Consider the following 24,677-nt stretch of genomic DNA (forward strand, 5'->3'; position numbering starts at 1 on the left):
CCCAAAATAAACACTGCAAATTGGTTTTCAGTAGTGGTAAAAATATGCCCCTTCAATTTTCTACAGCCAGGATCTCCCTGTCATGCACTTTTACCACTTTGATTGAACTTTGGTCAGATTTAAGAGAGATTTGGTAGCACTAGATAGGACCCTGCTTGAAAAATGGTCTCTTTTGTTTGTTAATTTGAGGTTTAAATATTATAGCGATATTCCTTGCCCTTCATATTGAACTACCTCTAAATAAAAACCAGGGAAAACTCAACAAGCATGTCCCTACCACCTGCAGCACAGTGTTTGCAGTCAGAGTGCAAACAGGAAGAGAACATTGCTGCTCTGCTAAATCAATATTTAACCAACAGCCTGCTCTATACAGATATGCAAATATCACACAACTGACTAATTAAAAAGCTCAGCTCTCTGTTATCAGATTTTGACTTGATTAGTACACCACCTCAGATCATCTTCCACAGATTTTTTTGATTAACAGGGCTGCAAACTACATATGTATTTAAGGCAACCTTATGGTCATGGCTTATCTGGAAAGTCAAGACATTTCCCCTCCACTGCAGCTCCGCCACTACTCCCCAGAAGTGGCAGCAGCCTCAATGGGAGCCTTGTTCCCCTCCACAGAGGCACTCTCGAGAGTTTTGATTAAGAAAATATTTCGGAAGACAGAGGGATTTCAGCTGGGTTTTCCTAACAGTGAGGCCAAGGAGGCAGGGGGTCAGGGCTCTGCTTAGCAGCTCCTCTCCCTCCCTATAGCAAAGTAGTTCGGGTAACTGCAGGAATCTCCCAATGGAAAGGGAGCAATCTTCCTGACAGTCATTTTCCTCCTCATCTCTGTTCCTACACAACACTAGAGATCTGAGATTACACATCCCATCATGACCTTTATCCTCTCTAACACAATTCTAGACATTCAAATACCTGTAGGGTCAGCTTTGCATCATCTCATGTCCTACTGTTCCAATTTTGCTCAGAAAACTTTGGTGTTAAGGCTTTCCTGCATGGTTCTAAAAAAGTCAAATGGTAAATTAAAAAAGAAAAAACAGAAAGTTTATTATATAGGATGACATTTTAAAACAAATGTATCATAGTTACATGAAAGTGTAATATCAGTCCTCCCTCCACCCCAAATAACCATCTTTCAGCTGTTGCTAGCTCCAGAATGTGAGACATGGCTTCTTATATCAAAATACACTTTTACTGTTAAGAAAACCCTATACACCTTGGGCTGAGGAAGAAGGTAAAGGGGTTAAGATCTGACAGTAGAAATACCAGATGTGTCTCTGGCTTATCAGATTTACAGATTTATTCTGTAAAAATCCTGAATATCTGTTGGGGATGTCTCCCTCTATTTTTAGAACATACCTGAATAGCTGCAGGTATGTTTCTTGTCTGGTGCATTAACAAACACACAAGTATGTTACACATTTGGGAAGATGTAAAATCCTGAGGTTTCTGAGGATGTAGGTCCCCAGTGGCTTAAGCCAGCCCGAGGTCATGCTGCCACCCCCACTACACCACACCCCACACCATCCCTACCCATCCCTTGCATGCTCCTGTAGTAAGCCACTTTGGGAAGCTGAAAAACTGGGAGAAGTGATTCAGTGTCAGATGGGTCAGTGACACAGCCTCAGCAGTGTTTGGAAAATCCTATTTAAGCAAACAGGAAAGGATTAAAACTCTATGAATGGGCCTAGTCCATTCTTGAATCCACCTAAGTGCATCACATCTTAACACTTGGCAGCAAAGAATTGCACAGACCTACCTTTGCAATTCTGCTTTTCCCTACAATTCTTGGTTATGCACTGACCTATGCTTTGGTACAACCATTTATATGTGATTTGGGTGCAAGTCTTGGAACTGTTTCTGCAAGAGCACCCACATCCATTTGCTTTACCTGGGAAGCAGAGGTCACACCTGAAGGAAGTCCATGAACTTCAAGGACATTTGCTCTCTGAATTCCACCAAGGACATTTGCTCTCTGAATTCCACCACAGGCTCTGCCCTCTGTTTATAACCCTTCTACCCACCGGTGAACAGGAGCTGCTCCTGATGTCAAACACAGTTATACCAAGCAGACAACACTGAGGTCAGTACAGCAGGGGAGGCTCCTGGTTGTGCCCACGGGGCTCGAGAGGAGCTCTGCCCTGCAAACCACTCACAGCCCAAGGCTGATCTTTTGTATAAAAAAATTCATTACTGCTCCGATTAAAACAGGTTGTTTTAATCTCCATGTTTCTAGATTAGGGTAATTCCCATTGTAATCCTGTTCCTTACAAATTGGTAACAATCATAAAAAGAATGTACCTTGACTGGATTATATAAATAATATGAAATATAATAGTATCAATAAGAATACATATAAGGGATAACATATAACAAAAATACCAGTGGGGAAATGTCTCATTGAAAGAGGATTTCTAAGACATAAAAAGTGTTCTACAAGTTGCTGTCACTGAATTAACAGCAGATGTTTCATTTAAATAATACCAATATGTTACTGTATTTCAAGTGCCTGATTAGATTAACATTATTACAATTTATCAAGTCATTCATTTCCGCTGCTGCAATGTTAAAATATTCAAGTTGACAGAGCATTGCACTGCTGCTCTGAGTTACAAACTCCTCCTGGACAAAAATCTTACACTCATTCAAGAAGTGACTACTTACACATTTGGATTATTACAGACAATGAAAGCTTCATATATCACTTATCAAAAAACTTTAAATGCAAACATCTTTCAAGTAGTGTTAATTGAGTAGTGGATTGCTGTTTGTTTTTTTTTTTTTAATTATCTAACTCAAATGTTGGGTCAATCTAGAAATGACAATACAACAAAACACCTTCTGAAAAGCTAAATGTCTTTATGGAATTAATTCACATGTGCAGCCAGTGCAGAGGGATGGCATCAGCTTAGACAGGTTTAAATAATCACTAACTAGGCATAGACAAATTTTGTTCTTAATTCAATTTTTATTTAGAATTTAAATTTATAGTTTAAAAAGTATGCACATTCTGTAGGTATAAAAGTTTAAAAAAATACATTGATTTATTGATAAATGCCTCAGGTTAAATTTACATTTTCATACATTATCATTATATTGCAATAATTGTTTTGCATCTTTTAACACTTATAAAATAAATTAATGAGATTGAATAAACCATTGGAACCATGCTAAAATAATTCCTTAGAAAAGAGGGGTGAAGTTTGCCCTAGCAATTCTTAATTCCTTGCTACTGTAAATAAATAACTCTTCAATTAAGCAGTATAAAGAAGTACGGGTTAGCAGAAAAGCACTTACCCACAGGGTGAATGGAAAGCCATGGCAGGATGCCAAAAATTGTACCGAAAAGATGTAGAATTAATTTCTACCCTGCCAGCTGACAGCAGCTTGGTGTTTGACCTCTCAAAACACCAAAACCTTCTCACCCCCACTGGCCCAAATCTCCCCTTCCTCGGGGGTGTGTATGTGACCTGTAGAGGACAAGGAATGGCTCCGAATCTCCTTCTGGTTACAGGGACTATCAAAACATCTGTATGCAATTTGGTAATTATTTGATAACTATTTTAATACATAAGAATGCGTCTCCTTAACATGAAATGTTTAATTGCTCACCATAAATGACTAAAGATAAAGACAAGTTGAGCAGATGGTGACAGCTGAATCTAATAAGGTCCCAGCGAACTGCAATCCACTCCAACTGCCCAGGAGTGACATCTCTCGACTCATTCCACCCCATGTGACAACTCCTGTTTCCATTTTTGGGAGACTAATTGAAAAAAAAAAACAACAACAAACCAAAAACCCAACAACAGCCAAAAAAAAAACTCAGACAAAAAAAAGTAACCGCCTCTGTGCAGAACTTGAGTCTTGCATCTCCAGAGCCACAGCCCTTTACAGAGGGCTCTAAGACATCCAACTACCAGCAGCCAGACAAGGCTACCACAACAAAAACACATGAAACTCTGGAGAAAAAAAGAAACATACTGAAATATCAATAATAAAGTAACAGGTTACAAGGACAAACCAAAAGTATTTCTTGAGAAGTAAGTACCTTCCAGACTCTTTTATATGTGAAAAAAACCATTGAGGAAGAAACAAACAATGAACAAAAAAAAAAAAAACAGAGAAAGGGTAGGGTGTGCGTGTGAGAGAGTTAATAGTCAACACCTGCAAACTGATGTCCCTGCAATACACAAGGTCATTTACATTAATCATTCACCCCGCCTTCTCTCTGGCCATGTTTCTGTGCATAAATCAAACGCTGTGTAACTCTCATCCTGGCATCACTGAACACGTCTTCCTAGAAACAGGGACATTTCGTAATTCTGAGACCTCTCCTTTCCAAAGGTGGCTACAGACACATGCACATTTATACATAGATATATACAAACCAGGTTAGAAAAATATTTATTTTTTTGCTTGTTTAAATAATTATTGAAAAGTGTTAATACAGTAATACGTTAATATTTGTACAATTAAAACTTTATATATAAATATTATAGAAAGCATTTTTCATAGCAGCCATTGCATATATAGTAAAACAAGTCTATCTGAAGACCATGCTGCAAAACTCAGGTCAAGCAGCATTCATCCTCTTCCAAGAGGAATATCTGTACCAGAGCCAGGATTTCAGGGATGGGGAGTTCTGCTGCCACTGACAGCAGAGATGTTGCTTTATCTTCTGCCAGGTATTGCCCAGATCACCTAAGTGCATAGTGTTTTTAGGGAGAAATGCCACTATGTGCAATCACCTCACGGTCTCTAAGCTTGCCTCCAACACAGAAATCAGGACAATGCCTTCTAACAAAAAAGCAGAATCATTACGGAATGGCTTAAAATGTGCCGTGGCCTTACCACAAGGTGTTTAGGGGCACCATCACTCCTCACACCGCTGGGGAATCCCAACGAGGGGCATGGAGGCACGAGGAGGAGGCATCGTGCAGGACAGGACTTAGTAACTCATATTTAGTTTGTTTTTATTGAGTTCCCTTTCCAGGTTTCCTATCAGAGTATCAATACTTTCCTGCAGGTCTTTGAGGTTTGCCCTGTGATCCACTGCAGAGTCTATCGCTTGCACTGTCAGGTAGCTCTGGAAGGTGTGCTCTCCAGGGACGGGCTGCGGGCGTCCTTCTGGGGCATCCAACTCCTCGGCTTTGCTGCTGTCATCCCCGCTCTCCGTGTCTTCCGAAGGGACATCATCATAGTCTGCTTCACTCAGGCAGTCCTTTGGGTTTAAGAAGTAGTTCTCCCCACAACTACTCCAGTCCCCAGCATAGCGGTTGCTCGATGGGCTGTCTAGACCTGCTGGCCTTGGTCTGAGTACCCCAGACACCTCGGTACCGCTCAGATTCAGCATCTGAGGTCTCTGCCTCTTGGGTCTCAGGTAATTCAGGGAGGATGGGTGCTCAGGAAATGCATTCAGATGTGCTGGTTCTTTGGCAGGGGAGTGATGAACTAGAAGAGAGAAGTTAAATCAGTCAGGACTGAATCCATGCTGCAACAAAAAAAGTCCACGACAGATGCCCACTGTCTTCCCTCGACGTCACACACTAACAGCATGCGTGAATACATGTGAGTTTACAGCCAACACATTCCACTATTACATTTTTTGCTGCTGTTTGATATAAAATCATTAGAAAAACTACTGTAAAAGCTCAGTTTTGAAGGTTCATGCCAGATTCAAATTGCAGCAGAGAAGCCTATCTAAAAGTAGAAACTCCCAGAACTCCAATTAAATTCACTGCGTGAGTTAATCACCATCCGGCTCTGGGTCAAAGAAAAGCAAACAGTTCAGCTCACACACTTTGTCCAGGCTAAAGGATAACAGAAAGCAGGCAGAGCAAAAGAAGTTAAAACACAACAAAAATACCACCACTGAGAAACACCTACAGAAGCTGACAATATACCAGGAGCTGAACTCTTGCGCTTCTCTTTTGCCCTGATGTTCTGCACTATTAAAAAAGCTCATTTGCATTAATTTTTCTAAGCAGCCACCACCCCATGGCAGACGTACACTAACACAGGTTGGATGGCAATGTTACCTGAGCTCACCATTATGCTGTCAGCATAAGTTACTAAAAGGCTCCTCCGCTGTTACCCGCTTCCTATGGTAAACAGCACAACTATGTGCCTATACATATCTGAGCTTCAGAACTTCTTCTGGTTTTATACAGACCACTGCCTCTTGTAATGAGCAGCAGAGATTTTCTATTCCACTTCACTGCTGAAAAGGAGGTGCATGCAAACCCATGCAGTCCACAATCTGCCCCCCCTCCTTTTCAGACTCCTCACACACAAGCACAAAGGCTTAGTCCTGAACTGTGCCCAATCCTCTTTCTGGGTCCACTACAGTTCTCTCCAGGGGATTTTAGTCTTACTTTATGTCTTGCACAGCAACACGCAATAACTCTCACTGCTTTTTCCCTCACTTTTGCTATAACAAAAGCCCTTCTGTTTAGACTGTGCTCCATTAAGACAAAGGGCCATGGGTTAACAATAACTTGCCAGTGTTACATGGTCTAGCCAAACAAGGACTATTTGTTTTCAGTTGGAAATATACGGAAACTGAAGTATTGCACAACATGTTGATTATCAAGCTGTCTCAATCTACAGAAGATTAAATGTAAGGGACCAGACTGTGATCCTTCTGTTCAGTCCAAGTGTTCTGTTTACACTGTGTGGTGTTCACCTGCTCAAGTCTTCTGCATTCATGTTTTACCTCCCTTTTGGCACAACACCTTGCACACTTCTTGCAAGCCAAGGGATAGCATTTGGCTTTTTCTTCAAAGTGAAGGAAATACTTACCCCACTCCTACCCTGTTACAGCAAGGTACACTCCTATGGGCAGAGCTACATCCACTTGCTTTTGTATCCCACAGCAGACATGCCATAAGCCATCCCCAGGGTTTCCTGATTAGCTTCTGCACAATATTTACTGTCCAAATACCTTTTGGTCTTCCTCCTCCTCCACCCATGTTTCCCATCTCTCTTGTACAGACTCACTGGCCTGACTGGAAGCTTCTTTTCATTTTTGGTGGTCAGCAATGTTGGAGCTGCCCATCTGCAGCTGACAAGGGAGCAACAGCATTCTCAGTTGCCTCAAACCCATCACGGAGCAGCCCCATATGTCAAACTAACTTGCTCCTATTTTCAGGCAGACAAGGTTTCTGTGAGGTTGCAGCAAGTGGAGCCGACATCCAGGAGCCTCCTGACACTGCTGACCCAGTGCATGGTCAGTGTGTTACAGCCACAGCTCAGCTGTCACAGGAGGTGACTCCAGGGCACAGCCACCATGCCCACACAGCAGCACCACGCCCTGACTGAGACTAAACCCCTCAGATTCAGTGCTAAATTGTTTCACAGCATTACTCTCAAAGCCTCTCTGTTTAACTGAAAAGCTGCAATACCTTCATCTGCTCCCTACTCCAGGCAGTGCTTGTGCAAGAAAAGGCTGAGGTTTAGCAGCAATACACAGGAATTCAGTATGGGCTGAAACCCAGGGCTCCAGATGTCATCCTGACTATTTCCACTGGTTTATGCCTCTCTGAATACCAGAGGAAACATGAACACTGTGCAGTCAATTCCCATTTGAAAGGCAGATATTAGCAGAAATAGTTACCTTCACGTTTACTTTATTAGTTTATTAGCAGTACTAGAATTTCATCTACCTTCTTACTGAGAATTGACCCCAAATTGTGCAAGAGTATACAAAACATTACTTGCATGGTTGAAGAGAATGAGAAGCTGGTCTTCAACGATTCTCGTGGGTCCCTTCCAACTCAGGATACTCTATTCTATTCTATTCTATGACCTCTTAAGTTTTGAAGTGGGAGCCAGAAGGTACTTAGGGTGTTTTGGTTTGGGTTTTGCTGTATTTTGTTTTAAAAATATTTTTCCTTATGCAACGCTCTGCAAAAAGAAGTAGAAGTTGCACAGGTCTTACTGTAAGGATGTTCTCAACTCTGCCAAATTACAAGGGCAGAAATAAAGTAATCCCTCGAGTCGCAGCAGGAGAGCAGAAGAAAAACAGTAAATCCCCAAACTCTCTAATTCAGATGTGGAAACCGTAATGTCACTGGGTTTGTTTTTTCTACTGTCTTTACTCACATAAAGTCTTCACCATTTCTTATATTATACACAAACCTTGCAATCTGGTAAGAAAGCAATTAAACAAGCAAAATTCCCATTAAACAAAGTAACCAAATAGAAAGAGTTGATTATGAAACTATCATAATTTCTTTAGATTAATACGTGATGCCACAGTACCTCACGTTTTAATAATTCCGATGCTGCTCAGTCACCCTGTGAATTAACGTACACCGTCACACAGTAAAAACATACAGCAATAGTTTGAGCTTTTCCCTTGAGCAGATTCATGAAACAGTACCTGGCCACAACTGGAGTAAATAGTGAAGAACCTCTATGTGCTTTTTGAAGTCCAAGGCACTAGCAAGCTCTTCTGAGTCTGTGAAGACTCTGTTGTTATGGTTGGTTGTCTCCTGCCTCTGACTCAGTAACACAGGGCCAAAACATACAGCTAAATTCTGGCACGTCATCTTATTTACTTCATGGTAGGAAGCTACCAGTTTCAGGTGATCCAACAGCATCTTCAGGGTAGCCTAAAGAAACAAAATACTGCTCAGGAAACAAAACACTAGAGGAAGGTGGTGCTGACATCTTAATGTCACTGCTCTAGAAGGAAAAGATCAAGGCTGATAGCTCTGGTTTTACTGCCAACACCCATCAACAGACCACCTAAGTGCTCAATTAGGAAAGCTGTATTTGACTATCACATAATAGACCAATTAAGACAGACTTTCTGGTAAAAATCAGCTTGTTTCCTACCTGAACTCAGTTTTATATGGATTAGTTTTCTCACAGTAAAAAAGGTGCATCAGGGAGAGAGGAGAAGCTGCAGAAATATTACAGATGATCCAGGTACATTAGAAAATAAAGAAACCCTCAATATAATGTCAGCATCTGAACAAGCTTCCAGGGAACGCCCAGACACTGTGCAAGCCACTTGCTCAGTCCCTCCCCCCAAAATGGGCTAACTGTGGTTTTCTAAAGAGGTGAATTTGGCAGGTAACAGTGCACAGCACTATTACACTGCACAGCATGGGATATAAAGGTTTTATTGCACATATGTAGGAAAGAGAAGTGCATTTGTAATTACACAAGGTAATTACAACAGAGAGTTCCACAGAAGTGAAGCAGGACTTCGCACAGGAAAAATCACTGATCTAACAATACAAAAGTAGTGATCACAGCCTTACATTCAGTTTTACAGAGACAATATAAAATGAAAACTAGAATAAATCCAGCAACGCAGACCCTCCAATTTATCACACCATGGAAGTATTTTCAAAGACACAGAGCATCACATATCCAAGCGAACCATTAAGTCAGATACACAGGCATACATATACTGAGACATTTTATATCCAGTGTGAAAATGTTCCTTTATTTTCTGAAGCATCCAATTCACCTGAACCTGCTAACACTGCTCACCTTCTCAACATCTGGCAGGCAATTCAGAAGGGCTGCTGTGTGCTCAGAGTCACTTGGGTCATTCTCACAACCATTTGCTGTCATTTTCAAGGGATTTTTCACCATGGCATCCAACACTGCTTCATAGAGCTGCTTGGTTATCAGGGGAGAGGGCAGCTCTCGCAGATAATCCTTTAGGACACCTTCACAAGAAACACAAGAACAGGTGCCTTTAATAAGCTGCAGATTCACTTTCCAGCAATTTTTTGGGAGCATTAAGGTATGTCAGCCTCACCCATCCCATAAGAAAGTCCTCCACATCAGTGACAAGCCTTGCACTTGGAAACGAGGGATGGAAGGACAACAGCAAAAGAGCACAGTAACGAGGGGCTGGGGCACAGGGGCTGCTGTGTGTGCAGGAGTGGGGACACTGAGCACAGAGTGAGTATCTCTCCAGGTCTCCTTTATTTTCAGGGTGAGGGAGAGGCAAGGAAAGGGCTCTTAGCGGTCCATCTCCCATCCAAGCAAAAGAGCTCCCACAAACACCAAAGTCTTCAGTTTGATGACCCCTCATCTTTCATATACACACAGAAGTTAGTTTTTCTGTTTATTTTCAGCTATAAAATTATGGCCAAACATCCTGGTGCCAGCAGCACATGCAGTGAAGCACACAGCACCTTATCACCTACCAAAGCACAAACCAAAGAGATGCCCTCATGACAGGGGAAACACCAACTCCCTGCTGCCTCTGGGTACCCTGCACCCCCAGCACACCACTTGCTTCTGCTGTGACAAATATAATTCACATCTACAGGAGATACTGGCTAAAATACCCAGACACTGAGCCCTCCCCGTGGCAGAGACATACTGCACTGTTTCTGAAGCTGCGGATATGCTGGAGGAAAGGCTGTTCCTAGGGGATGCAACAATCAGGCAAGTGCCTTATTAACCCCTATTCTTTCCACAGATGCAAACAAACAAAAAGAAAAAGGAATTGAGCGTTTTCATTCTTGGAAGTTGGCTTTGGAGGCTGGTTGATACTTCATTTTGAGAGGGGTTTCAGTGATCACAAGAATAATAATTAAAAAACCCGAAATATTAAGACTTCTAACAGCAACCTCTGGAAAAGACATAATAGGATGCTATCCAGGAGCAAAGTATCCACTACAACCAACAAAGAAAATTGAAGGAAACAAGCTTGCTTCCCAGCAGCTTTTATTTTCCTTAAAAAAAAATGCACTCTGTGCCACAAATATCTACTCATTTTAGCTAGATCATAACTGAATTTAAATACTTTGTTAAGTTGAAATTGTGGATTAAAAAAACACAACTATTCAAAAGCAGGTACTGTAGTTAACAAAGTAGCCTGTCCTCCAATCAGGCAAAGTTAAAAAGGTAGAATATTTTTTAGCAGGCACTCCTCATAGCCTTGTAAAATCTCACATCACAGTAATTAATTACCATCACACTGTGTTATTTAACAAAGCAACAGTTTTTATTATCTCAGCCTGTTATAGCTGAGCTCTAAAATGAACTGTACAGGACTGGGTTTTGTTATGAGGCCGTTTCTGAAAAAATACAAGGAACGGAAGTTAACGTTTTGCCCTTCACTGCATGTTCACATGCAAAATGTAAGTAAGAGCTGGCTTCTACCTGTACAAATATTTTCACTTAAAAAGAATACTGCACCTAGCTGTAGTGCAGTTGCTGAGGCAGCATTGCAGGAGCAGCACTACCTGAAGCGGCATCTCCCCCTGGAGCTGCCAGACCACCTCCCTCTGTAGCACAGGCATGGGGTAGCCAGGCAAAACTTCTGTCTCTGCTCCACACAGACCTCCACACAGCTCCCAAGAGCTCACTCTGTGCTTAAAATGGGAACATCCCATCAGGAACAGAAAATATGTGAACAACCATCCACATATTTTCCTGAAAAAGTATTTCCCCTGGTGGTTTGGTGGGGTTTTCTGTTTGTTTTAAAATGAATATGTCACTTTCAGGACTTCCCCACTTAAGTGGCTAGTTTTTGTTTAGTAACTTACTCATATTCCTCCCTCCCCACCAAATACTATTTCTTCCCTGGATTTAGAGGCTCATGTTCCATATGTGGATTAGTTGGTTAAAATATTTATGAGACAAATGTGGTAGATGCTGGTGCTGTACAACACAGTTCAGGATGTCTTCCTTTTTTCATAAGCAAAACACCAGCAAGAGATGCTGACTTCTTTCAAGACCTTTGTTTCAGCCTGGCTTTTTTTAGAGGGAGAGGCTGAAATCAAAATCAGCTTACATTAGGAAATGGCATGTTGTAATCAAATCAGCTTATACTGTTGAAACACAACTGTCTATTAATAATTACTTATCAGGAATTCCTGTAATAGCATCCACAATCATAGGACTACCGCCTGCCAAAGGACTTTCTCCTGTTCAGCCCTGAATAACAGGATGGTTTGGGAGCCATGAATGCCCCTTGACCTTTCTAAATCGTTTTGCTATTCTCTCAGCTAAATTAGCCCTGTAAGAGACTGCTGTTATTTTTTTCCACGAATCTACACTTCCCGCTGCTGCCAACCCACTAGCACATTCCTCTTGACACAACCACACACAACAAATTTAGACAGAGAGCAGGAATTGCCATCCACTTCATTAATTCCTCATTTTTCTGACCCACTGAACTGTTAACAGTATTGCATGCTTTATGCAGAGATAGGAATTCACGTGGATGTGAACAGACACGATGTAACAACATGACTACTGGTCAGTTCCAAAAACTGGCTGCACGCTTCAGTTTGAGCCACGAGCACACTTAATTGTGTGTAAGCCAGCCTGCGCCAATCCCAGGAGCATTTCTCAGTCAAGATTTAGTCATTAAGTGTTCATTCTTTAGTCTTTGGACAGCTGTCAAAAAAAAAAAAATTAATCTCTTTGGAAAGGAGCGCTACTCAAATTTCAAAAGGGACATAAGGCAGCACTTCTTTTCAAATCAGCCAAGATTTATGCTGAGGATTCATATTTTATGGAACACATGTTTTGGCTGATAGAAGTATGAATCATGTGCATCAGCCTCAGCATTAAATACTCAGGGGAAACATTCTCCCTCAACCCAGCTCCCTAAGCATATGCAGTAAATTTTGTGGACTCTTGTATTCCTAGCACAGTGGGTAACTCAGTTGTCAGCAAAAATTGCAGGTTCCCCCATGAATCCAGACCAGACAGTTGCCCATAATTAGAGTGGGCTGCATTTTGGTGAGTGAAAGCTATGGGTACAAACATTCCTTCCTTCCCCTGTTCCCCCCCAACAGGACTCATACTAACACAGGCATTGCAGGCAATCACATAGCACATCTGCAGGGCTACCAGGGGAAAAAATCCATTTTTTAAAATGTAATTTCTTAAAACTATTTGTCCCTTGTAAGGAAAGCAGCATGTTAGTAAACTCTTGCAATAGAACGCATACAAAAGCACATCCAGTAGTCTTTCTGTAAGGCAGACACCAAAACTGTACTCTTTTCCTCTTGTAATACAAACTCTGGATGAAAAAAATTATCCTTCAGTAGTACCACCACCAAGCAGGACCTGCACGGTCACCAGAAGTTCACTTTCAACAATGAGGCTTGCAGCAATGTATACAGGAAAGTGTACTTCAAATCTTTCAATTTGACCAGCACAGCATAAACTCATGATGGAAAGATCTGTCAGCCTGTGCATTAGCACTGAGCCCTCCTGCGGGTCAGACTTCAGTTTCAGTCAGTTCTGGTTGGTTCTGAGTGTACGACATACTCAGGAAATTCAAAATGCTTAGGAAATGTTACAGATTCTTTTCTATATGGATGAGTATTAAATTCCTATACCCTTTCCCCACAATACTCTTGAACTATTTCTACAAATACTGTCTTATTTTAATGATTATTTGTAGCATGGGAGAGCAATGCCATTTTTAGTATTCTAAATTTAAAAAAAAAACACACCAAAACCCAACAAAATTTTCCAGTACCCCAAAGTTTACATTAACCAAGTTGCAGTTTGCCGTTTGTCTGCTTACAAGTCAATATCAGACAGCTTTTGCTATTTGGTAGAAAGCAATTTCCCCTTTTGAAGTGATTTACAAAAGTCGAGAAAATAAGATTTCAATAATTTCATGGAATAATCTGATCTTAGAAGTTCTCACCATTTTTTCTCATTAATTTATTTGCAAAGACAAAAAAATATCCAGTTTAAAAGATCATTTATACTATACCTTTACCATACACCTAGTTTATAAAGGCTGTATACTGTCAGAGTCAAACAGTGATGGGTTAATGGTTGGACTTGATGATCTTAAAGGTCTTTTGCAACCTGAACAATTCTATGAATCTAAAAATACAAGTTTCTGATGCTGAGAATGCTGTGATCAACACTGAATCCAACAGTGAAATCAGCCAGGGCAACTAAGGTGAACTGACTAGCTGCACACTCTGAACCAAAAGGTTTATGTAACTCAGTAAATGTCACCGAGTAATATCTTCTGATACACACTGTATATTATAAAATGTAATGAACAAAATTAATTCCCAGTACAATGAAATTAAATAAACCACCAAAAAGGGTATAACTCTGCCATACAGCTAGATGTTGGGTGTTACAGAAAGGGCTTTGGCACTGAAAATTTATACCCCAAGTATTGTTGTTACATTTTCCATCCCTTGATATACAGGCAATGAATGCTTCTGACTAATTTGCTGGAGCAACTGGCTTACTCAGTGATGCCTGAAATTAGATCAACTTTAGCTTACATAACAAGTATCAATAGTTATAAAACTGTTCCGCTTTTAAACAAACGAAAAAACCTCAACAACTTACTTCAGTTCTGCAGTGCAACTCCCGTGAAGAGACCCATGTAAGGAGCTGACACAGATGCAGCCAGGCTTCCCAGGACCTTCTGTTCCTGCACTTCCAGCTCTTCTTACCTATGCCTGGAGTTTGCTGCATAACAGCAAGTAAAAGGGCCACTCCAGGGAGCAGGAAAAAGCTGCTCCTTAATAAGGTTTTAAAAAAAGCAGGGATCAAATGCACTTTCCTGCAGCTCTAATTAGCCTGCACAAGATGGGAAATCTGTTTCCCTAACTCCTGTAATCTCCAACAAAAAGGGCAGAACAACTGATCCAAGATGGCCCTTGGGTCACATGGTGTGGAGGTACCTGATCACAAGCAAGTTTTTCCAGATCTGCCCCAATAAAAAAACAATGGCAGAAGTTTAACCAGCTCTGAGACTTTAGCTCCTTTCAGATTCCCACTTCCCTCTGTAACTGGTGGAGCAGTTACTGAAAGCAGTTCCTTCCATGTTCTCCTCCCTTCAGACCACTGCTGCTTCATTCATACTTACGCATGCCCACAGTTACTGCGCTTATTCCCACCCAGCTTTCAGCAGTACAAAGCAGCAGTTGAAAGCTCATTAAATTACAACAGAAAACAAGCTCACATTTTAAAAGATACATTAAGAACATGGCACAACTCTGTACTAGAAGAAAAGTAAGTAAATGTATTACCTGTTATGACATTAATATCTGGGTACTGGCTTTCACAAAGAGTAACAGCCTTGCTGTCCCTCTCAAAAGCCTCTCGAAGCTCTTTCTTAACCGCTGCTGAGCCACACAACCGGTACAGACCCACCACCTGAAAGCAAAACCAAGAGCCTCCCGTCAGTCACTGGCCTGCAGAGGGGACTAGTAATGACATCGTGTGGTGTCTCATCCAGAGAGTGCAACAAAAGCAACTGTTTGTAAACCCCTGTTAGGGAAACCCAAACAGTGGAAACTGTCAACATACACAGTATGGGACACTTCACAAGAGACACCGCTGAGCAGTAAGTGAATAAGGTGAATGTTTTCACAACAGTGAACATGCTGAGAAGTGCTTTATTGACAGAACACGAGCCTTAAAACAGAATTGCTTAATGCTTTGCTTTTATGCAAACTCAGGAAAGAGAGAAACACAGATGAAACCTGTATTCGCTTCTTGCCCTACTCATTCAGATCATCATTATTTTTCCTAATTGTTTAATTATACAAGCTAGAATTCTAACTACAGTAGAAAGAAGTGTTTAGAGCCTTATGTAGACAAAACTGCAGTATATCAAATTACAGTTATTAATCCCCAGCAGGAAAAGTCATATAACTGACCCCTTACTAAAATGAGAAATGTTATAAAACAATTAAAAAAACAACACAAAACCAAAATAAACCAAAACATTTTTCCTACAGTATTAAGTTACATAGTAAAAACCTAAAAATTTTATACCCATAACCAGTTTCAAGAAAATTATGAATACTCCATTATTACACCTATAAAATGTTGTTTTAAAGATGACAATATGCTGAATTCTACATGTTTCAAATTATATTTAAAGTTTTCTGCAAAACAAGGGTTATTTAACATGCTTAAGGTGATAAGACTGAAACCCACACCACTCTTGAACTGAATGACTAGTTAAATCATGTGCCTTCATGCATTCAGATCTTCCATTTTATAATTATTTTTAATTTTCATCAACACCATTTATACAAAGCACTCCTATGATCTTAAGAAACTAAATCTTAAAAATATTCATTTTATTTTAATTAACTTTATAGGTAGCTGTACTGAGCAGTAAATGGCTAGTCCAAAAGTACCACAGGCTCAAGACAAAAAAAACCCCAAAATCAAACCAAACAAAAACCAAACCCACCTGACTTAGACTATACTGGCTTAAGACCATGGGAATGTAGGTCTGCAAGCAAGAGTATTTGTCTGGTCATATATTAATTCCTTTTAAAATAAATGGAAAGTTACCCAATGGAAGTTGTACTCCCCCTTTCTCAAGACTGAATATGATCTAGTAGATGCCTAAGACAATTTCTTTTAAACTTTTGAAGTTTTTTAAGGCCACAACTGAAATTCAGGTGGAGATAACACACCGTGCAGTCTGTAGAAAAGTCGAAAATGTCAGACAAGCACATGGTTAAAAGAAGAAGTTAACAGTATATTTTGCATTTTTGGTTCGCCCTGTGCAAATACAAAATAGATTTCACGCTCAAAAGCACCAGGTACATTCAGATAACTCAGATCCCAATCGCTTCATTACCAGCATTGCCTTGATTACCCAATATCATTTGCGTGACTAGGTGCTAATAAGCCCAAAATAAAATGCTGAAACCATGGGACACATACATTAGAAAGAATAAAACTCCTCTTTTCCACTGATTTGCATAATGTTAGGAGAAGCATTCACAATAAGAATCATATAGTTATTATCAGCAGTGACTTTCAGCAAAAGAACCATACAGAAGTACAGTCTCTATACAGTTTATGACCTAGATAATAAACAGCAGAGGTAATCTCATCACACCTGGAAGCATATCCAACCTGTCAGCAATTTAAAATAGTAACAGTGGTAGGTGTGACTACTTCTCAATTTCACCTGACTGAGAACAGGTGTAAGAGACACCAAGGGCTCACACATGCTCTGGAACAGCACACAAGAGTCCTCCCACCAGCTGCAAATTAATTGCCGAGGGGAACATCTGGCTTTAGGACTATGCACAGTCCTTCCTAATAGACTCCTTGTCTAGCATCCATTAACTGGTGATTTGTTTCCATACCTTGTTTCTCACACATATTTTTGCCCATTAGGTTACATCAACCAATAAAACTCTACTGGGATGAAAAGACACTGGGCACTACTGCTTCACAGCAGTCTTAATTTGAGAACAACCTGAAGGAGCAGTGGTGTGGTGAAACAACTAATTCAGCCCCTCAGGGTCTCCTTCCTTATGTTAATGCCGTGTACAAAGTGATGGCAGAGACAGGTCTTTGGTTTGCCTCAGTCTGCACACAGGTAAGTAAAGTTTTGATGAAAGACCTGTTCTTCATCACTTTGTCACTGCACAGTTTTGGGTAGGAGGGAACCGTATATCATATTTTTGCTTTTAGACATATGTTCCTCCATTGTTCCACGTCTCAGAAATCAAGCATTTTCAAGTTCTCAGCTCATCTCTGCTTTTTGAGGGTGAGTCTATACACTGGGGGCTGGCAGGTTCATTTCACTATCCCTAGTCTTAGGGCACTGCTGGGAGCAGCTCCTGTTGTCAAGCATACTTCTCTACAAAGGCCAAGCTGGAAGCACTGACTGCATGCAGTCGTTATTCTTCCCACATTACAACGGCCACTGTTCACCACACAGAAGCAGCGAAGGAAAAAAACTGACATAGTGTTTTCGATTTCCCCATTTCCACTCACTGCTCACACTGCAACAACAGCTCAACAAAGAAATATTGACAAAAGAGATTAAAATATGCACAGTACCTGACAGCCTCTCTTTTCAATCTCCAGAATGCATTTCTGCAACAGAAGTGGTACCATCAAGCCTGCATTTTCCTTCTCTACAACTTTTCGAGCATCTACCCCAAACATCACGGGCTCCCGATCTGCATCAAGGCCATCAAGAGAGTTCTCCCACTGCTCCATGAGCGACAGCTTGACATAAATAAGCCCCCTCGGTTCCAGTTTGACAGCCAGCTGATGTGTTTTTGTGACTCGAAAGAGAGTGGGAAGAGCCACGGTTCCGTGACAACACACTCGATTTTTCCGTGGGGTGGGTTCCCAGCTGAACACCACCAGCTTTAAGTGCTGAGCATTTTCAATTTCTATGTTGAATGTGTGGTCCATATCTAGAAATGTTGTCCTACATGTAAGCAGGGCAGTTCTTGCTTTGTTTACCGAGTCAACCTGTATTGCACAAAAGACATCTTTTGAGTCTATTCGTGGTGGTTTTAAGTCTTCAGCACCATAGAAGTGAATGCTCATGAGTCCAGAGATGTACTGAGAGCACTTGGGCTGATCAGAAAAGTTGTAGTGTCTGAAGGCATCAATATCTATTTCAGTTTTACCACTGTTACTCGGAAGGCTCTCTTTTCCTTTCCCACACTTGGTTTCGTGCCTGTGTTTACCTGATTTTGTTATAAGTTCAGGAGAGTCACCATCACTGAGGTAACCACCTTTGTTGAAGGATTTGGAGCTCCTTGAGCTTTTCTTTTTGAAGGTGTGTTGCGACGACACACTGCTGTCAAGATGGTAACGACTTATCACGTTCCTGCTGGCAGCTGTGGCTGAGTTTCCAGAAGATGGCAAAGACACTGTATGGCTTGTATCCCGGCAGCTACCTTTCAGCAGGGAAGGAGGATTATCTGAACTACTATGGCTTGAAGTTCCCTTGACACTCAGCTTCCTGCTCAGCTCTGGCAGCTTTTTCATTTTCATGGAAAGCTTCCTCACAGTCCTGGGAGATTTAATTCTATCAGGGAAAGGCCAGTTGATTGATCCGCTTTTTTTCAGAGGACTAGGACTTGGAGGAGAAACCTCTGTGGAGGGTATGTCAGCCTTGGGTGCAAGAGCAGCTCCAAAACCTTTAAAAGAAAAGAGAAGGAATAATCATTTCAAACTGCTCAGTAACTGCACTTCTTGACAACTAAAAAATAAATCCTGAACTAGGGGAAAACATGTTGATTTGTCATAACTTGATAAGCACAATTCATTCAGACAACCATCACTCATTCAGTCAGATGTTCACGAGCATTCAGAAAGCTGTGCTCTACTGACTCGTTCAGCCAAATTTGGCAATTCATCATCAAAAGCCAGATTTGTTCTGCTTTATGGAGATGAAAGGGCCAGAAACTACATATAAACAAATGAGCGATCTCATCCACTGCATTCAGCTCAATCATTTGTGCTGCACCCCCATACCAGCACACACAGCTGCATTCCTGGGGCACAGGTGCAACGAAACCAGACTTAAATGGGAAAACACCAGAAAATGGCAAAGGTACCCTTGTCTACAAAGTAGTTGGCTAGACAGGTAACACATCAGTATTACCACTCCTCTTAGGCCTAGAGGAAAGACATTTGTGTCTGGTAAAGAATATGGCTCTTGTACATGTCCCTCTGTTACCTCAAAGAGCCCTAAATCTCTCCTGTGTAGATGCAGGCAATATTACACCTTTTCTTCTATTTCTCTCAGCTCCTTCTTTCTACTGCAGAACAGAAGAGGAAGAACACAACCAGGATTTATTCCTTCCAAAAGCTGCATCCTGCACTGCCTCATTTCTCTGCCTGCCAGCAACCTTCCATCTTTCCTGGCACTACCATCCCACAACAGGGCTTAATGTTAGACAGTTCCCAAGAGATGTTCCTGAGGGAAATCATCCAACTTTCAAGGTACCACCCCCCCCAAAGAGCAAAAAACAACAAAAAAAAAATTTAAAAAAAAAGACAACGAGGAAAAAAGCAGCAGGTACTGATGCTAAAGAGTGGAAAAGAAAAAAGATTCCCTCAATTTAGCAGTAAAAGACAGCTAATTAAGGAACACAATCAGACATAAGCAAGTACTGCACACAGACAGGAACCTGTGGTTCACCTCATACTCAAGGAAATGCAAATACCAAGTTTTGCTCAAGCCATTCTCACTTTCACCAGCATGAGGCAGTAACGACTGCAGGAAAGGCAATCAATTTACCCGAGTTAAGCAAGTGTGTAAGAGGGAAACTGAGGCCAGAATGATAGATATTAATAAAATTACGTGAGTACTTTCACTTAGTCACTTCTCTATCCCTCGAGAAACCAATAGTGGCTCTTGCTAGCAACAGCCACCCCACTCCCTCATCACTTTTCAAACCTTAGCAGCTCCCAACAGGACTTGCCTGTGCAGGCTGAGGTGCTATAGAGCCCCTCAGCACACTGATCCTGTGTGACTCAATCAGCACAGGCAGCTCAGAGAGACTCAATCACCTTTATTCATCCATCATTCCCCCTTGCTAGTCAGTGAAAGGGAAACTAGCTCTAGCTCCAACAGAATGGGTCGATTTAAATAACTTTTGCAGACAGTTGCTTAAAAGTGTATCTTTATAAAAGAAAGTTACAGTTATGAAGAATAATGCATAGAATCTGTTTTCCAGAGGAACAGAGGAAAATTCACTTAGTCCTTCATCTCATGGAAGTAGTTCCCTTGCAGGGGAAGGGCTATTTCTAGCATGCCTGCTGTGCTTTTCTGGCAAGCAGCAAGTTAGAAATGTGGTGTTTGATAAAAGCGCACAAAGCCCTCCCTTGTACTGAAAATCACTGCACAGTCCCACTGGTGGGTTGGCCTGGAGTGCTCTGCAGCAATCGGTGCCACGCTGTAGCCTCTAACATTAATCTTCCCTTTCTGTCAAAAGCCTCTGGCACAGGCTTGGAAAAGCAGGCCAGCAAATTAAACTTCCCCCCAGCTCATTAAAACCAAAGAGTCAATCTAACACTACAACTTTTATGTGTTCAACTTCTGCTGCGTTCAGCACCAAATAGTTAAAGTGAAATATGTGGCTGGAGGAAACTTAACAGTCGAGTATTATGCAGGATGGTATTCCCATCAGCACTGAGCCACATGTTGTTCCACTAAAGCCAGCAATGTGCTGAGGTATGCATGCAATTTTAAGAGAGTGTACATGACAACTCTGAACAAGCTGCAGAAGGAGTTGTAGCACAGTCCAGTAACAGTTCACTTCACAGCCTACCCATCTGACACAGCTTTCTCACAAGGGTGACAGAGGAACTGAGCTGTACCTTTTTCCTTGACCAGGTTACAAGACTGTGCTGCAAACAGGCTTCCCACTGTCCCTGTCCCCACTTGCTCTGCCACTGTACATCCCATCTCAGCAGTTAGACAATAAAAATATCCCTACAAAAGGGTGGTAGGAGGAGATGAAACATAAGAGGCACCTGTTGCACCAGGGCAGTTTGGGAACAGTTTTATATATGCAGCCGACTATCTGTATGTGTGTGTATATAATTCATCTTTTACAGTGCGAACGCTCAATTCCTGGAACAACCTTGCCAAGGATGTGGTAGAGTCCCCACCACTGCAGATTTTCAAGATGCAACTGCACAGGCTGCTAGGTAGTCTCATCTATGCTCCCCCTCCCACTGAAGAGTGGGTTGGATGATTGTCTCATGCCCTCTCCAGCCTGGGCTGTTCTATCAGATACTGTCTACTGCATTTCCCTTATGCCTTCTGGATGCTTCACAAACCCAGGCCCCCTTCTCCCACCCCATCCATCTCGGTGTCCACAGGACAATCACTACTGTCCCTTCGGCCAAGCAGGCTGGCACTGACAGACCATACCCCTACACAACACTGCCCCAAGGGAAGAGAGGATCAGACTCTCTTAAGAACTTCCAACACAGCCCCTGCCAGACATGTGCAGTGATTTAGCACAGTAAAAATGCTTGTCTGACCCTGTTTAATGCTGTTTACATGTGCTTGGGCACATATATCACTGTCACACCAACTGCCAGCAACACATGCTGTTTTACAGGCACATTTGACTACCCTATTATACATGTCACATTCCTCATTGCTTAAAGTGGGGTTTCTGAATCATTTTAATGTTCCTCAAAAAACATGTAATTTATTTTTGGGACAATAAGTTGAGGTGAATGAATAAGTCAAAAAGCTATCAGTTGTTTATTACAGCAAGCTACTGAAGTATTAAACAGCCACTCTCATAACTAATGGAAATGCTGACTTCCCACCAAAATAAACATGAGTGGTAGTTTAATTTTTCCTACCATTCTCCAGACATTAGAAATACACTACATCTAACACTGAAAGCATCTCTAGAATAATGGCATTAGCATTGAAGATCAAAGCCATTTCATTTTGAAAAGTGAAAAAAAAATACAGTTAACACTAGGTGGTTATAACTTTCAAAACTAAAGTGTCTCTTCTGCCTACACTTTTCATGCTTTTTTATTATTTTTTTCTAAAATCAATCTAAAGACTAAGTGGGAAAATATATTAAAAGTGAAAAAGTGGCAAATCTAAACAGAAAAGCCCAAACATCTCAAAATTGTTCTCAAGGCAAATAACGGCTGAGTGAAAAAGGGCTACTGTTTTTCTGTGGTAGATTCCACAAGAAATTGATCTGGATCCTCAACTGACACAAACAGACAGCTCTATTTATGTCAAAGGCTGTTAACTTCCTCAGGTGTAGGTATATTTCTAGACCTGTTCTGATTATAAAATTTCAGAGCAGAACTGTAAATGGCATTGAGAGAAGAATTCATGCTATATCAAATTCAAGGAACTTCAATTAAGATACAAGGAAAGCATCACCTATATCTACTTCAGCAACTGGGCAAAAGAAAATTAAATAAACTAAAAATAACTTTAAAAACTGAGATAGAAAGCAATTATTTCTATGTTACATCCTAATTACTTATATATGAATGGAAGAATCTCTGGTTTTAACCTGTAAAAAAAAGTTTTACCCCTACATAAATTAAATAATTTGACCAATGCAGTCCCTGAGTTCTATCTCACATAATGCTTTAGAGTCAAGGAATGGAGAAATTATTAAAAAGATAAAACATAAAATCTCTAAGAACTCTGTAAAGATAGTTTGTTTTCTTCAAATACTATACACATTAACATTAATTAGGCTGTGATGAACCCATCAACCCCAGGATCACTTTTATGGGAGCAAAAGATATAAAATAAATTGCTTTAAATAGTGCATTAATTAAAATAGGAAGTGATTACAGCCTATCATGCAGTCCAAGAGGTGAAGGGCCTGACCATGGCCTGCTCTCCATCACAGGGGCGATCCTAGGAGCATCCCTCACAGGGGTACCTCAGTACAGAGGGGAACAAACACTTTAGATCCCTGACCAGACTTGAAAGAGTCCAGTATCTACACAGAAGCATGGGTTTGTTGCAGATATTTTAAACATTAAGGATCCTGCGATGCTCATAAGCCACAGTTGGCTCTACTCCGATGCTGGAGCCACACCAAGACACTCGCGGCAGCACCGCAGCTGATGCCAAGCACTGTTTGTTCGGGCCGCTCTCACAAAGGTTTCCTCTCCTCACTGTGCCTTTCATGGCATGAAAAGCAGCTTTGCCCCTACTTCCCCTGTCAGAGGATAAAAACAGTTACCCAAGAAAAATCAGAAACTGAAAAAGGCAGTAACTATTTTAATTTAACCATTTCCACTCCGTAGCTGCTACATTCTTTTGCCTCTTTCACTAGCAGGTCTTTATAGTATTGTCGGCCCATGGATCAAAGACAAATTCATGAATAAGCCCTAGACCTTCAAAAGCACGTGCACAAACTCCCAAAAAACCCACCGAAAATCTGGCTTCATCTCTGTAGGAGAAAGAGGGAGCAGAGGGACCTTTCTGCCACACACCTAACCATTTTGATATCTCAAACACCATGCAAATATTTGACATAAATGCTTTTCTGCCTCATGAGACCAAAGCTCCTTGTATTTGCAAAACAGTTACATCACAAAGCATCTTTCATCTGGAAAAAAATTAAAATTAAGTGTCTGCAATACATGGAAGGAAACTTGTAGATAGTATTTGCTGCCCACTATACTCTACACATATTGCTGGAAGCTTGCTTGCAACATGTAAGCATGCAAAATATTTGCCTGCATTGGCCCCAAAAGGTGTACTTGGAAATCAGGATAGTGGTCACAGTCTAAGTGGAGAAAGAACACTGTAGTTTTAATACTATTTAAGTCAAGCTTCAGTTGGCACGTATCAGGGCTAAGTGGGAACATGGTATAAATCTTCACTTGCTGTAACATTGAAAAAAAAATTGTTGACAGAGATCCTTACTAGGATTTTCCATCCAGACTGCTACACAAGCACATTTTCAGTAGCAAAAGCACAGTCCTGGTAACCTACGATGCACAAGTCCTACCAGGATGTCTTTGAGATATACACATGAGATGATTCCATTGATTAGGTGGACGCTAATCCCAACAGTAATCCTCCCCAAAAGCAAAAATATTACAAATTCTTCAGAAGGCACTATTCAGAGTTCCACAATGTAAATCTATCACAGGAGACAACATTACAAAGGGGTGTTTTTCTTCAGCAATTTGCAGGTGATATAACTATAAAAACATAGAGTTAAATCCTAAAGAGTTGTAAAGAAAATTTACTTTAGCATTTTACAATGCAAAAGCCCTAGATACAGAAATTCTCATATTGCATTTATAACAAAAATATTACTATTTTCCAATAATAACCATTTGCCTGTGAAGGGAGACACATAATTAAAAACAGCCTCCAGGGTCCTTTGCACTTAAAGTGGTCTCCCACAGACCCAAGAGCACAAGCT

The 24,677-nt window shown here is 41.0% G+C and overlaps 1 protein-coding gene across 1 annotated transcript in view; it reads right to left on the reverse strand.

Annotated features, from left to right (window-relative positions):
- Window positions 1-2,960: 2,960 nt before the first annotated feature.
- Window positions 2,961-24,677, reverse strand: part of SYDE2 (synapse defective Rho GTPase homolog 2) — a 28,695-nt gene continuing 6,978 nt past the window's right edge. The window contains exons 3-7 of the mRNA XM_051803864.1: window positions 17,818-18,917; window positions 15,024-15,150; window positions 9,523-9,704; window positions 8,399-8,630; window positions 2,961-5,466 (exon numbers count right to left, since the gene is read on the reverse strand). Coding sequence (XP_051659824.1) covers window positions 4,964-5,466; window positions 8,399-8,630; window positions 9,523-9,704; window positions 15,024-15,150; window positions 17,818-18,917 — 2,144 coding nt within the window. The 3' untranslated portion in view covers window positions 2,961-4,963. The remainder of the gene's footprint in view (window positions 5,467-8,398; window positions 8,631-9,522; window positions 9,705-15,023; window positions 15,151-17,817; window positions 18,918-24,677) is intronic.

Source organism: Manacus candei, unplaced genomic scaffold (assembly GCF_025592945.1).
Source record: "Manacus candei isolate 608988 ecotype Guabito, Panama unplaced genomic scaffold, ASM2559294v1 h1tg000005l, whole genome shotgun sequence".
NCBI lineage: Eukaryota > Metazoa > Chordata > Aves > Passeriformes > Pipridae > Manacus > Manacus candei.